Here is a 15,000-nt window from a genome sequence, read left to right on the forward strand (position 1 = left end):
AACTACATTACTGCAAAATATAAGGAGAATTATAATTAATAAAATTATAATTAACTAGCGAGAACCGTGCAAATTCCGCGATGTTTGAAAACGGTGCGTTGATATATTAAATACAAGGAAAGAATTCGAAAAAGTTCTTTTGAATCCTACCGTTTAATCAAAACTGTACTTTTAGATATAGTTGAAATTAACTTAGAGGGTATCGCCGATTTACCTTCTGTTAATGTTTGACAGACATGGTGTGCTTTATGGTTTAAGAGAATAAAGGATAATTCAAAGAGATAAACATATTAGAAAAAAAGAAGAAACACCTATGTTTCTACTGTCCAACAACGACCAATCCAAGTTATTTATCTGGTGTACCCTTATCAGACATGTAGTCATGATGGGTAAACTGGGCTTCGTATATTTTACCCCAGTGTCACTTTGAAGGCATGCACTGCTCTCTCACTCAATAATAATAATAATAATAATAATAATAATAATAATATTAATAATAATAACAATAATAATAATAAGTTGCTAACTAATTAATCCTTCAGACCCTTTGCTTCCAGGATCGTAAAGAAAGGCGTACAATCCCTTAAAATTTGAAATTACAAGAATGTGGAATATGAAAACTGTAATGGTTGTGCCTATAATAATTGGTGCATGGTAAACTGTAAGCAAAGATATAGCCAAATAGGTGAAGGAGATTGGAATAGAATGTCTTGTAGAGCTTCAACAGAAAGTTTGCTTCTTAGGGACAGGAAAGATTATCAGGAGTGTATTGAAGACTAGTGAATACCTAAGGTTTCAGGCAGTAAGCCGCTACCCACATAAATCTCTGCAGGAATAAAACCGAACCTGAGTCAAATCAATAATGATATTAATCAAACTTAAAGGTTGTTCCTGTTTTCATGGGAGCATTGGGTTCAATACCACTCAACCTGAAGAAACATCTGGACTCTTTAGAAATACCCAACAACCTTCCCTACAATGCTGGTATACTACAAAGATCAGCCTTACTTGGAACTGCATCCCTACCACCTAAAGTACTGTAAGTCTGAAGTTCTGGTTATGACCTGACAGACAGCACAAATCCCTGCTACACACAATATCTTCAATTTACAGCGTCACAATATTGAATATTATGCAAATATAATAATAATAACATCAGGTAAACACACAGTTGCTGTTATTGTGTAGGAGTGTAGATAAAGTTAGTGAGAACATTAATGCGGGTAACAGAAAACCAGCGGGTCTCAAATCCATCCTAAAAACAGAGGTGAAAGGACGTCATTTTAATCTCGTGACTTGTTTGCACAGAATGATTAAACGTACGCATATATATTTATTTACAATTGACCTACATACACGCTGTTTCAGTACTCCAGTTAAGTAATTTACATAATTAAGACGCGTTTCCAACGCAATGTACTGGTATGCAAATGAACAAAATCATTTCCTGTTTCTCTTGTCACATCCTTTTATAAATAGTCTACATATACTCTCTCACTCTTTCTTTCTCTCTCTATATATATATGTGTATTTGTGTGCGTGTGTGTGTGTGTGTGTGTGTATGTGTGTGTGTGTGTGGGTGTGTGTGTCTGTCTGTCTGCCTGTGCATATATATATATACATATGTATGTGTGTATATATATATATACGTATGTATGTACATATACATATATTTATGTATATATGTGTGTGTGTGTATATACATATGTATGTATGTATATATATATATATATATATATATATATATATATATATATGTATGTATGTATGTATGTATGTATGTATGTATATGTATACATATACATACATATACATATATATGTGTGTATATATTCATTTATATATATATATATATATATATATATATATATATTCCTACCTTCAGTTAAACACCCATTCTCTCTCTCTCGCCCTCTCTCTCGCCCTCTCTCTCTCTCTCTCTCTCTCTCTCTCCATCTATCTATCACTTCTAGGTATTTGCCGCGCAGTTGAACTAGTACAGGTTAAGGCTACAGGAGGTGACAACGCCAGAGATGTGTGCCAACTTCCGTTCACCTTTAAAAATCAAACGTTTTCTAGATGTATCACTAATAACAAGGTGAGTCACTCATACATTGCTCCCACTCGAGAAAGTGTTACTGTTTTTTTTAATTGTTATTTATTTTTTACCTTACATCTGTTTCAGTAAATGAACTGTGACCATGGAGAGGTACTACGTTGATGACAACCAAATCGATCCCAGTACTTTCTTGTATTTACATTTACCTCCCTTACCAACCCGCTAATTGACGGTGATGTGAAAAACCAACACCGGTTGTCAAGAGGTGATGGGAGCAAGCACAAACATTTTTATGTTCGATGTTCCATAATATGTGTTCGGAACCAAGTTACAAATACTCCCTTGAAGTCCTTCTCGTCACAAATACTGCGGACCACTGGAAAATTGTAACCAATGGCGCCATTGGTCATCAGCTGCATTATATAGATAAAGACATGAGACGTGTGAGCGATAGTAGGCGATTTATTTCATGTTACAGACAGAGTATGGCCGAATGATTAAGAAGTTCGCTTCACAACCACGAGATCTAGGGTGTCTAAGAAAAATGTCATTATTTATAGCCTCGAGTCGATCCATACTTTGTGAGTGAAATTAGGTAGACGGAAACTGTACAGAAGCCCGTCAGATGGATTTATCTATAATTCAAAAAGGTTGATTTCTTGTTTGTTGCACGTCTCTATGGAATATTTAGCCACTTTCACGTTAATTCACTTGATTGAGAGAGTGAATCTTCATTGTCGTAATTGATGAAGGTAGTAGGGGCGTGTGACTTTGTGGTTAGAGTGCTGAACTTATGATCGTAAGATTGTGATTTTGATTCTGTGACCGGGTGATGCGTTGTGTTCTTAAATAAAACACTTCATTTCATATTGTTCCAGTTCACTCAGCTGACGAAAATGAGTATTCCTACGATGGATTGGCGTCCCATCCAGGTGGGGAATGTATACGCCACAGAAACCGGGAAAGTGGGTCTATGAGTCCATAGATCTTGGGAAAGAACTTTAACCTCTTTTTTTGTTTTTAATTGACGAAGGTCCCGAAGATCTCGCCATACTTAACATTCATGTATCTTTTTTTATATATATTTTAATTCTATTCCTAGATCGGACCGCCATATTCTTGTGGTGGCTCTTTTGATGGCAACGATACCTACATAGATTTAGGCCAGTGGAGTCCAGGACCGAAATATACCATAGCAGCTTGGGTGAAACCAACTTTGATGGACCAGACAAACCGGGTAAGATCAAAGCTATTATTGCTGTTGCTGTTGTTGTTGCTGTTGTGGCGGTAGTGGTTTTCGTTGCTCTTGTATCTGTTATTGTTCTATAATATAATATAAAATTATATTATACATATGTAAGTCTGTGTGCGTGTGTGTGTGTGTGTGTGTGTGTGTTTGAATACAATATTTTATTGAAGCTGAAAAAGTTCATAAACTGAAGGTCTTCACCTTTAATAAAACACTGTATTTTACTCTGCCTTCGGTACTCGACACTTGTTTCTCCATCTTGTTTTGCACGCATGTTATGCTTGCTTGTGTATGTGTGTGTGCGTGTGTGTGAGCGCGTGTGTGTGCGTGTTTGTTTTCTTTTTACCTGCTGCTCCCCACAACACAGACATATTTAGTTCCGTATTTCGTTCAAGCATTTGTGTTCGTCTTACGTAAGAAGCGTTAATGCTAGTGTTACGTACAAACCACCCAGTACACTCTGTGAAGTGGATGGTGTTAGGAAGGGCATGCAGCTGTAGAATCCATGCCGAAAACAACAAAGGTGTTTGGTGCGGGTTTTGGCCTTGCCGACTTTTATCAAAGTTCTCAACCCATGCCAGCATGGAAAATAGATATTAAATGATGATGATGATGATGATGATGATTGTTGTTGTTATTTTTGTTATTTTTTAAATATTTCAGTTAATAGCTGGTGGAATATATAACTGCTTCCATTTCGGTATTGCCTATCAACACGGAAGATTTCAAGCGTTTTACAGTCCGCCAGGCAAGTCGAACCTTTGTACCATACCAATGACCTCTTCTAACACTCAGTACCACCTACATCAATGGCATTCGGTAGCAGTTGTCAACACTGGAACTGAAATCAGTTTAATTACTAATGGTAAAAAGGTTAATTCTAAGAAGGTATGTCTTTTTTTCTGATTGGTAGATTGGTTAGTCACTTGTTTGCTTGCTCGCTTACTTGGTTAGTCAGTTGATCGGTTAGTTGACTGGCTGGTTGGTTGGTTGGTCGGTCGGTCAGTCGGTCGGTCGGTCGGTCGGTCAGTCGGTCGGTCGGTCGGTCGGTTGGCTGGTTGGTTGGCTGGCTGGTTGGCTGGTTGGCTGGTTGGCTGGCTGGTTGGTTGGTTGGTTGGTTGATTGGTTGGCTGGTTGGTTGGTTGGTTGGTCGGTTGGCTGGTTGGTCGGTCGGTCGGTCGGTCGGTCGGTCGGTCGGTCGGTCGGTCGGTCGGTCGGTCGGTCGGTCGGTCGGTTGGCTGGTTGGTTGGCTGGTTGGTTGGCTGGTTGGTTGGCTGGTTGGTTGGTTGGTTGGTTGGTTGGTTGGTTGGCTGGTCGGTTGGTTCGTTGGTTCGTTCGTTCGTTCGTTCGTTCGTTCGTTCGTTCGTTCGTTCGTTCGTTCATTGGCTGGCTGGTTGGCTGGTTGGTTGGCTGATTGTATAATCGATTGTTAACGCTTTTTCATTAACATACACTAAGTTGTCAATTTTAAAATGTTTGTGACATACTTTTAAGTTTAGGGAGTACCGTAATATAATCGGAAACCCTAAAACTCTCAACTGTACCCATTGCTGTATTTGAAATTCAGTCCACAAACTAATGGAACACTAGCCAACACTATACAGCGCTGCTTCGGCTACATACAGTGGTGAAATATAGCAGTCTGGGAAACTTGTTCGCAAACAGAGGAACTGAGCAGCTGCACGTTAAGTCTCTTAGTCATAGAGACATCATACTGCAAGTGGCAATATATAAGGACGCTTGAACCTTCTCACAACACTGTGCCGCATTGATTCTGCCTGAGAATAATGTGAATGAGATGTCCAGCGAGTTTTATGTTAATTCAATGAATCGATAGTTCAGTTTATTGAACACCTGCATACTCATCGTCGAAACTGCCGGAGACCCATTTACATTACATGCAGAGAGACCACACACACACATACACACACACACTCATACACGCACACACACTCTCATACACACACACGTGCGTATAGGTAGATAGATACATATGCACATAAGTAGGTAACTAATACATACATACATACATACATACATACATACATACATACATACATACATACGTACGTACATACATGCATGCATGCATACATACATACATACCTACCTACCTACTTACATACATACATACATACATACATACCTACCTACATACATACATACATACCTACCTACCTACATACATACATACCTACATACATACATACATACATACATACATACATACATACATACATACATACATACATACATATGCATGCATGCATACTTAGTAATGAAACATACGTATGTACTTTATCATTTTCTTGTTTCAGTATTTGGACATGAGGACCACCTCGCAAGATTTTTAGCCGAGCAAATCCTCCCAACCAATATTCATTTTTAAGTCTGGTTTTTATTTTATGGATTTCTTTAACCGAATCAGCCAAGTTATAAGGACGTGAACGAACTAATGCCAGCTATCTAGCGGTGGTGGGACAAACACGGACACAAACACACACACACACACATATATATATAAATACATACATACATATAAATATGAATATATACATATATACATATACACATACACTCACGCATACGCACACACACATATATGCATATGTATATGCATACACACACATATGTATGTATGTATGTATGTATGTATGTATGTATGTATGTTGGACATCGAACCGTGCATGTACTCTGGATTTCCAAGACTGATGAGAGATATTTCCATGTTTCTTTGCCTTTCGCCCCCCCCCCCACCACCACCACCACCACCACCCACTCGTTAATCATTTCATTATGAAATTTCAAATGCATACCGTCTCCCAGCATTTAGCCTAACCGACCAAGGACATTTACCAGACATCCGAGATAATGCTCAGTTTTGCCTTAATTCGTTTCTTTTTCGAATATGTCATTTCCTTCCAGTCACCGACTAAAACCAAATATCTATGTTATATTCTCAGACACAGCCACACTTCTTGGCCAATGCAAACGGATTTTGGATCGGAGGTGGTCCTTGCTGTCCTGGGACTAGCTTCGGTGGCATGATCAAGGTAAATAATATTTCGAACTCAACTATTTATAAATTATACTTCGGTTTCCGATGTTGTTGTAGTTATTGTTTAAAATGTTTATCTCTACATCGGCCCTCGTAGCAAACACACACACGCATGCACACACATACACACACATACACGCACGCACACAAACACACACACACACACACACACACACACACACACACATACACACACACACGTATACACTTAGTTATGTCCGATGATTGCTAATTTACCTCTGCACTTCTGGGATGTTTTCAGCATGAAATCGTTCGGTAAACATTAATAGGTTTTTATGAGAGCATGATATTGTATCAATACTCATATATCCGTCCTATATTGGAAAACCCATTCTTATTGGAAAACCCATTCTTATTGGAAAACCCATTCTTATTGGAAAACTATATATATATATAGTAAAGATTATTTGCCAACATAATGTGGAAGTGCTTGTTAGGATGATTGTTACTGCTATTTAGTCCTAGGAAACATCGTCTCTAGCCGGCTATATGACACACTATCTGCGTCCTTATATTTTCGAACCAGGGAGTTTAGCGTCCCCACTCAGCCCAAAGCAATATCTGCGTACCAATGGTTTCTGGGTTATTTCTCTTCATCGGCAAGGAATAACGGCTCGGCTAGAGATGGCGCCTTGTTCGAAAATATAAGGATGCAGATAGTGTGTCATATAGCCAGCTAGAGACGATGTTTCCTGGGGCTAAATAACAGTAACAATCGCCCTAACTAGGACTGCCACATTATGTTGGTAAATAATCCTTTCTCTAGAGTACTGTTACTGAATGTCTCTCGTTCAGAGATTTAGGAATAATAATCTTCTATTTATTAGATCAGTGCTGTGAATCACTTTAAAAAATATATATTTCAAACAAGATTTTAGTGGCTCCATCTCTCTATCCGAGATGAGGAGAAATAACCCAGAAACCACTGGTATGCAGATATGGCTTTAAGTACAACCTTAAAGCTGACACCGCTAAGTTGACACTCTACAACGTAGAAAATTTCTGTCTCATTATTGGCTAAAAATAGGAAGTCTTTTTTCGATTTTTAAATGTCTAACTTTTTCGTCAAATTTGTTCTCCAGAATTTCATGATTTTGCAGGAATAAACGTGGAAAACTGCAACAATATAACCAATTTTCAGATCTTTTTACTTCCTTTTAAAAAATGCAGATTTTGTGAATGAAACAAACTAGATCCAAAAAGTGTAGTAAATCTAGGCACAATATGACTAAGAAAGTGGTCCGTGGGAATTTGTACTGGCGGTGCATTTGCAATAGATTTAATGAATGAACGTTTGTCAGTAAGGACAGGAAGAAAAAAAAGAAAAATCTCGGATTTTTCGCGTGCATTCAACGTATCTGACCGCCAAACCGCCGCAAACCACTTTGTTTCAGAAAAGAAAGAGGGGATGGTGGTGGAAGACCTCGAAGTTTCCTGGAACCCAGAAAAGGCAAGATTTAGCCCGAATACCACGTAACAGCTATTTGCGGTAAAGGACCCGCCGTTTGGCCAAAATTGATTCAGAACCTTTGGTCTAGATTTATCTATTAAGGAGTTGTTTAATTTCTAGACTTCTGTAATAGATTGAGACCTTTACCTCCACTGTTACTCATTTATATTTATTCACCTGTCTCGGATTTTGCCCTTCGTAAATATTATGGACCGTATATTTAATATAATGTACATGTCTGAACAGCTCAAGAGCGGATTTCTTCACTCATCTGGGTCTAGTTGTCTGCATATACCGCAGAAATATTATTCAGCTGGTACTTATGTACCAAATTTGATATTTACATAATATTGTTGTTGTTTGTGTATATTATTCCGACCTAACGAGGTGTCACAATTTAAGTACCTAATTCAACTAAATCTTACTTACACACACACACACACACACACACACACACACACACACACACACACACACACTACGCACGCGCGCACACACAAACACAGACACACACACAATAGTAACAAACAATGAGAATGAGAAATTACACGTGACCAAAACTCAAAATAATTCTACCAACGTTATGTGTGTGGAACAAGGCAGCAATGTTTGAGAAAATGTTTGTGCATTGACTGATTGAGAAATCAATTAAGTCATTTCAGGATTTATAATTTCAGTCATATTCTTTATTTTCTAGAACGTAAAAGTTTGGAACCAAGCTCTGTCAGAAAGCGATATTGCTGCTAATTTTCTGAACAATGACGTCAACGACTCTCCGGTAAGAGAGGTCATATGTCTATAAATTATTGATCCCCCTCGCTCACATTTCCTTGCCTTCTCTTCTTGCCCACTTTCCCTCCACTTTTCACTTTACTGTGTCCCTGTCATTTTTTCTCGCCCCTCCTTAATTCTTTTGTCCCTCTGCCTCTACCTCTACCTCTCTCTCTCTCTTCACTTCCTACGTGACCGTCGTTCGGCCATGTCTGATCTTTCTTTCCCTGTGCCTGTGAAACCTTGTATCTCTGCCGTAAGGCTTTATTTCCAGACACGCCAGCTTAATTTAATTCGTCCTTAGTCGAAAGACACCTGTTTTTATGTCCTGTTATTATTTCTATTGTATTTGTGTAACATTGTTCGCTTTTTTCCGTCCTTGTTTTTGTATACATTCGTTGCTTTCTTCCAAGGAATCTAATGCTTTTAGCTTAGTTTTTCCTTAGGGCTGGCCAGATTAGAGCAATATCGAGTATAATCTGCCGAAATTGCGAAGATAATCTGGGTACTCGACTGAGGAAAGAAAACTTCGAATGACCCGTCCTTGTTTTCTTTGTATCGTCTATCTGGATGTTTTGTTGTCCCGTTTTTGCATCAGCTATCTGTCCGGATGTTTTGCGTTCTTGTCCCATTTTGTATTACATATATATATATATATATATATATATATATATATGTGTGTGTGTGTGTGTGTGTGTGTGTGTGTGTGTGTGTGTGTGTGTGTGTGTGTTTGGGTGGGGTGGTGCACGCACGTCTGTGTGTGTATGTATGTTTTCAGATTATTTCCATTCCATTTCAGTCTGTTTCACACATTTGTTCTACATCCCCTTATATTGTGTATCTATGGTATATTTCTACTGTACAGATGATTAAACGTAAAAGTGATTTATAGAAGTATCGTGTGAAGATTTTGTATGTCACTGCAAGCTTTCACCTGTGTCCTTGATGGTCCTTAATATTAACAATACCGTTATATTCTTTACTTATTGGCAGGACCAAGTGTTAAAAAAAGGTTTGGTCGCTCACTACGAACTAGGGGATATTCCGAAAACAAACTGCAGTGGAATCGACCACAATAATAATGACTGGATACCAGAACACCAGTCCCAAATATCAGGTAACATTTTTCATTGATATATTTGAGCATCTGTCGTAAGTATAATTTTAAATTAGATACGGTAGTGAAGCCCGGGTTCTGAACTTCCAGGGTTTTGATGTGTATTAAACCCTCTCTTAACACCAATTTTTCCCAGGACTACTCTGACCCAGAATAGTTGCATCAGTGAATGTTTCAGTTATGGTTTACTTAGCATGTCACGAAATTCTCTCCGGAAGAAAGTCATTCACAGACATCCCAACGCACTCAGGACATATGAGACGCTTCAGCTCTTTAACTGCTCACCTAAGAGAAGATAACTCTATACAAATCCTCTATCCTGATAACTACTGGGCTTGTGTCACTGGTTGCACAAGTTTAAAGGACGAAATTATGTAACCCTGAGATAGCTGCTGACAATACAGGAAGGGTCTCAACGTTGCTATAGCTTTAGTCATCATGACGAGAAGAGATTGCAACGCGTTTAGGTAGTTCCTGTAGTTTGTATTTGGAGGAAGGCATCTCTGTTTTGTTTTGTTTTTTGTTTTTTGTTTTTTGCTGAAAAATTTTTGGTCATATGTTTATTGTATTAGAATCAATGACAGCAACAATAATAATTAAACGTATCAATATTTGTTATTGATCAATATTTTACTTCCACTTTTATCAGGACGTCACTGCAACATCAAAAGATTTGTTATTGAACCAAATACTAAAGTCTATGTCCATCACTGGAACGGAACTGCACATGGACACTTAGAAGTTGAAGCACAGGTACGTGCAAGTTTATTAGTATTATCATCAAGCTATTACATGCTAGTTTAATTAGCAGGAACGTTATCTTAATGTGTGGTGATAACAAGTTTCCTAAATCTCAAGAACGATTCCTAACATTCTGGTAGAATATACAGTAGTACTTTGCTGCAGGTCGACAATGCGAATCTCGATTCCAATATTTTTCAGGCCTTTAAGTATCATTTTTGGTGTTGCGCAAAGAACGCCAACTGCTACAGCAATAATTATCTTAGTCTTTCACAGTCTCTTCAGCTCTCTGACTAGATCCTGATATTTTTCAAACACAGATGACACTGGGGCTGAAAAATTATGTTGTGGGGAGGGACGAAAGTATAGTATCGGCAACTAGGGATGCCCAGGATATAACTGAAACTGTCGGAGAATTCAGGGAGAGAAGGAAGAACAACAAAGCAAGCAAATTGAGACAAATGAAAAGAAATGGAATTCCATGGCCAATTCATGCCACAAACCGAGAATGCTTGTTTATTTTGTCCTCTATAATCACATCTAGCTCTCTTGCTTCAGTTGCATGAACAGCCTTTATGGGAGAAGTCCAATAAGATCCTATAATTCTCATTCTCTGTCATGGCCACTGGTTCGTTTCCATACCACTTTTCTATTGTTTCGAAGCAACACACTCGGCTAACATCCCAATGCACTCTTTTGCGTACAGAATCATGCCTGAGCTTATACTGTTTTTTGTACTACTTTACTGCACTCAATCAAAAGTTAAGATCAGAAGTTATGAGAGCCACTGCCTGGTATTGCATCTGGACATTTATTATCATTATTATTATTATTATTATTATTATTATTATTATTATTATTATTATTATTATTATTATTATTATCATCAAAATCATCATTCCTGAGGTTGAAGGTAAGTGCCGGTGAAATAAAATACCTTACCGTATTTTGTCTTGCACTATTACGTTCCGAAATTCAAATTCTACTGATTTTTTTTTTTCATATACTGTAGATAATAGAATAAGTATCAATTGCGTTCTGGGGTCCGAAATATTCTGACAATGTCCCAACATTAAAATGAATGTAACTTTCTTATATTGGAGGTTATTATTACTTCACATGTAAGTCAGCGAGCTGACAGAATCCTGCATTCAAATTCCGACGAGGTCGACTTTGCCCTTCATCCTTTCGTGGTCGATAAAATAAGTACCAGTTGAACACTGGGGTCGATGTAATTGACTTTCCCAACTTCACGAAGTTGCTGGCCTTGTGCCAAAATATGATATCATTATAACTTTATATATATATCGTTAGCACGCAAGGCAAAATGCATAACGGCATTTTGTCCAGCTTTACGTTCTGAGTTCAAATTCCGCCTAGGTCGACTTTGCCTTTCATCCTTTCGGAATCAATAAGAAAAGTACCAGTTAATCAATGGAACAATGTAATCGACTAGCCCATCTCCCCGAATTTCGGACCTTATGCCAATGGGAAAAAGCATTATTACTTCATATATATTTTGTTTTGTTTTTTTGTTTTTGTTTTTGTTAGTTTGCTTCTTTTTTTTTTTTTGTTACATTAGAATATATACATTTATGGTGAACTGAACGCTAATGGTGCTGGATACCGCGGAGGTCAGAGTTCGAATAAGAATGGAGATAATGGGAGACAAGGAGATTCTTACAGCAGTAAGTATTCAACTATTCCAAATTATATATAAATCGAAACAGATGTAAAACGTTAAAAGAAAACAGCAAATATCTCGCAGAATTGAAATTACTTTTCTGATTGAATCATGTAGTTGAAATTTTCACTATTAAAAGAAATGGGACAAAATAAATTGAAAACCAGAATAGATAGATAGAAAGACGAAACTGCTCTGCACGCACTCGCTTAGTATCTGAGTGGGACAGATCCGACTATCAGCCGAGTCCATCTAAATGATTGCCCCGCTACCCTACCGTCATCAGGAGAGGGAACGTTGTTTCCCTTTTTCAATTTGGTAGACTAGGCTGAAAAGTATAACAGAGACGTTCTTCTTTGGTAGAGCCCTTATCATCTTTTTCAAGTTTTATTTGAAAATCAAAGGGAGTGAATTTATTGAAACGTAGGTGAAAGTTCCGAAAATAGCAAGGATGGATGCTACATGTATAAGTATAATAAGTCTGGAAGCTGGAGAAGGACATTAGAGAGAACGCTTGCTTTTGGTGTCCAGGAAGATCTGGGATGGTGGAATTCCTTGATTAGCCCTGCAGATTCTTCTGTTTCAGGAGGGTTGCATCAACATGACTTTATCTTTTTTATGCAGTACACCATGTATATATAATTCATTTTATTTTGTAAATATTCTATACCTTATAAACTTACATGTGACTTTTTAATAATCATCCGATGCCATGTAAATCCCCACATTTCATGTTTGTCTTTAAATCATACTTCATCTGCCGCCTTGGTTGCAAATAACAGAAATCATCATCATCACCAACAGCAGCAGCAGCAGCAGCAACGGAGACGGTAGTAGTAGTAGTTGTTGTTGTTGTTGTTGTTGTTGTTGTCGTTGTTCTGGGGTTCGTGTCCATAGCAGATAGGATTGCTGTTGTCGTTGTCGTCGTCATCGTTGCTGCTGCTGCTGCTGCTGCTGGTGATGATGATGATGATGATGATGATGATGATGATGAGGAGGAGGAGGAGGAGGAGGAGGAGGAGGAGGAGGAGGAGGAGGAGGATGTTACTACTTTTGTTGTTGCTTTGTGTAATGTGTTTTTTTATCCCTTTCTTGGTAATATATTGGTTATTGATTACAGACAAACGTGGTGAAATCTCTACGAAATCGAACGCCGGGGGAGGTGGAGGTGGTCTTGGTCAGGTCAACACGACAGATGCTGGCCGACCCGGTGGTGGAGGTAGTCACGGGACACTTGGGTAAGTGAACCACTTCCTTTCTTGTAACCTAATAACTGATTCTCTGCGTCAGAAATGCGGGACCTTTATAGAACAAGGTACCGTTTTTTCACGAGGGAAAGTTTAAGATCTGAGTACCTTTTTAGAACGAAGAGTGTTTTTAGATGAAGGGGCTTTCTTAAGACGAGTGTCCCCCTTTAAAAAGAGAAGCCTTTACTAAAACGAGTAATCTTTTTTGGCATGAGGGACCTTTTTAGAACGAGGGACTTTCTTAGTATAAGGAGCATTTTTAGAACGAGGAACTTTTTTGAATGAAGGACTTTTTTAAGAATGTGGGGCCTCTTTTAGAAAGATGAGCCTTTTTAGAACGTGGCGCCTTTTGAGAGCGAGGGATTTTTAGTACGTAGGATCTTTTTAAAACGATGGGTGTCTTTGTTGTACGTGAGACATTTTAGCATGAAGGATCTGTTTATCACGAGTGGCTTTTTTAGTGCGAGGGGTGAAGTGGAGTACTGGACGTGATGTACTCTACTAGCCACCTCTCTCGACGGGGGTTAGTGTATTTTTTGTTATTATCGTTGTTGTTGCTGAGTGAGAGAGCAGTGCATTCCATCAAAGTGACACTGGGGTAAAATATATGGAGGCCAGTATACTCATCATGACTACCCGTTTGATGAGGGTACATCAGGCACATGCATCACAACTATATGTGCGCGATATGATGACCTCATATCAAGATAAACAGCGCATGACATTGCAGGTGGGATCCAGTCATAATTTTCTTCAGGTCGAGTGGCTCATCCCGCTCTAAAGGTTCCTGAATAAAGGTTGTTTATGGTGTTGAACGAAACATCCGTGCTTCCAGAAGTGAATTACAACACATGGCTCAACACATGGCTATGATGCTAACCACTCCACTGTTTCTTCTCATAATCAGAGATGCATATATCGTCAACCACCAAGGAACATGTTCAAATGTTTAAGGTCGACTTTACCTTTCATCCTTTCGGGGTCGATAAAATAAGTACCAGTTAAACACTGGTATCGATGTAATCGACTCATCCCCTCCCCCAAAAATTACTGCCGTTGTGGAAAAATTTGAAATCATTATTATTATTGTTGTTGTTGTTGTTGTTGTTTTGTTTTTATTATTATTGTTAGTATTATTATTATTATTATACATTTTCAGACGGGGCGGTTCAGCAAGGTCGACCAAATCGGCAGGCTCTGGTGAAGCTGGCGAGATCAATAAATACAGTGGACAGTTCAGTCTTCTGTACATGGGATCAGGTGGCGGAAGTGGTGGAAATCCACTCAACATGGATCATTCTCCTAGAGGTTAGACTCGCTTATCAATTTTTTAATTCATAGGTGGAAGGGAAAGTTACTTAAGTGGATTGATGGCAAATTCAGTAATGTATTGTATAAAATACATTGTGATTTGGTTATCTGGTGTTACATACAAATCTCAAATCTCATCCAGGTTCAGGTTTTACTTCTGTGAATAGACACATTAGAACGTCTTGGACATAGTTTCGAATATCTGCAGTCTGAGATCAAATCCTATCGAAATGAACTCAACCTCGCTTTTTATCCACCCGGAGTCGAAAAAAAATGAAGAACAAACACCTTA

At 38.4% G+C, this 15,000-nt stretch overlaps 1 protein-coding gene across 1 annotated transcript in view; it reads left to right on the forward strand.

Moving 5' to 3' along the window:
• The window catches only part of LOC106869867 (uncharacterized), a 63,819-nt gene that overhangs the window by 26,105 nt on the left and 22,714 nt on the right, over positions 1-15,000 (forward strand). Inside the window, exons 13-22 of the mRNA XM_089364396.1 lie at positions 1,974-2,098; positions 3,162-3,296; positions 3,972-4,196; positions 6,272-6,361; positions 8,535-8,615; positions 9,602-9,725; positions 10,375-10,478; positions 12,049-12,154; positions 13,271-13,388; positions 14,557-14,705. Of these exons, the coding sequence (XP_089220522.1) occupies positions 1,974-2,098; positions 3,162-3,296; positions 3,972-4,196; positions 6,272-6,361; positions 8,535-8,615; positions 9,602-9,725; positions 10,375-10,478; positions 12,049-12,154; positions 13,271-13,388; positions 14,557-14,705 (1,257 nt within the window). The remainder of the gene's footprint in view (positions 1-1,973; positions 2,099-3,161; positions 3,297-3,971; positions 4,197-6,271; positions 6,362-8,534; positions 8,616-9,601; positions 9,726-10,374; positions 10,479-12,048; positions 12,155-13,270; positions 13,389-14,556; positions 14,706-15,000) is intronic.

This window comes from Octopus bimaculoides, chromosome 16 (genome assembly GCF_046866305.1).
Source record: "Octopus bimaculoides isolate indiv1 chromosome 16, ASM4686630v1, whole genome shotgun sequence".
Classification (NCBI taxonomy): domain Eukaryota; kingdom Metazoa; phylum Mollusca; class Cephalopoda; order Octopoda; family Octopodidae; genus Octopus; species Octopus bimaculoides.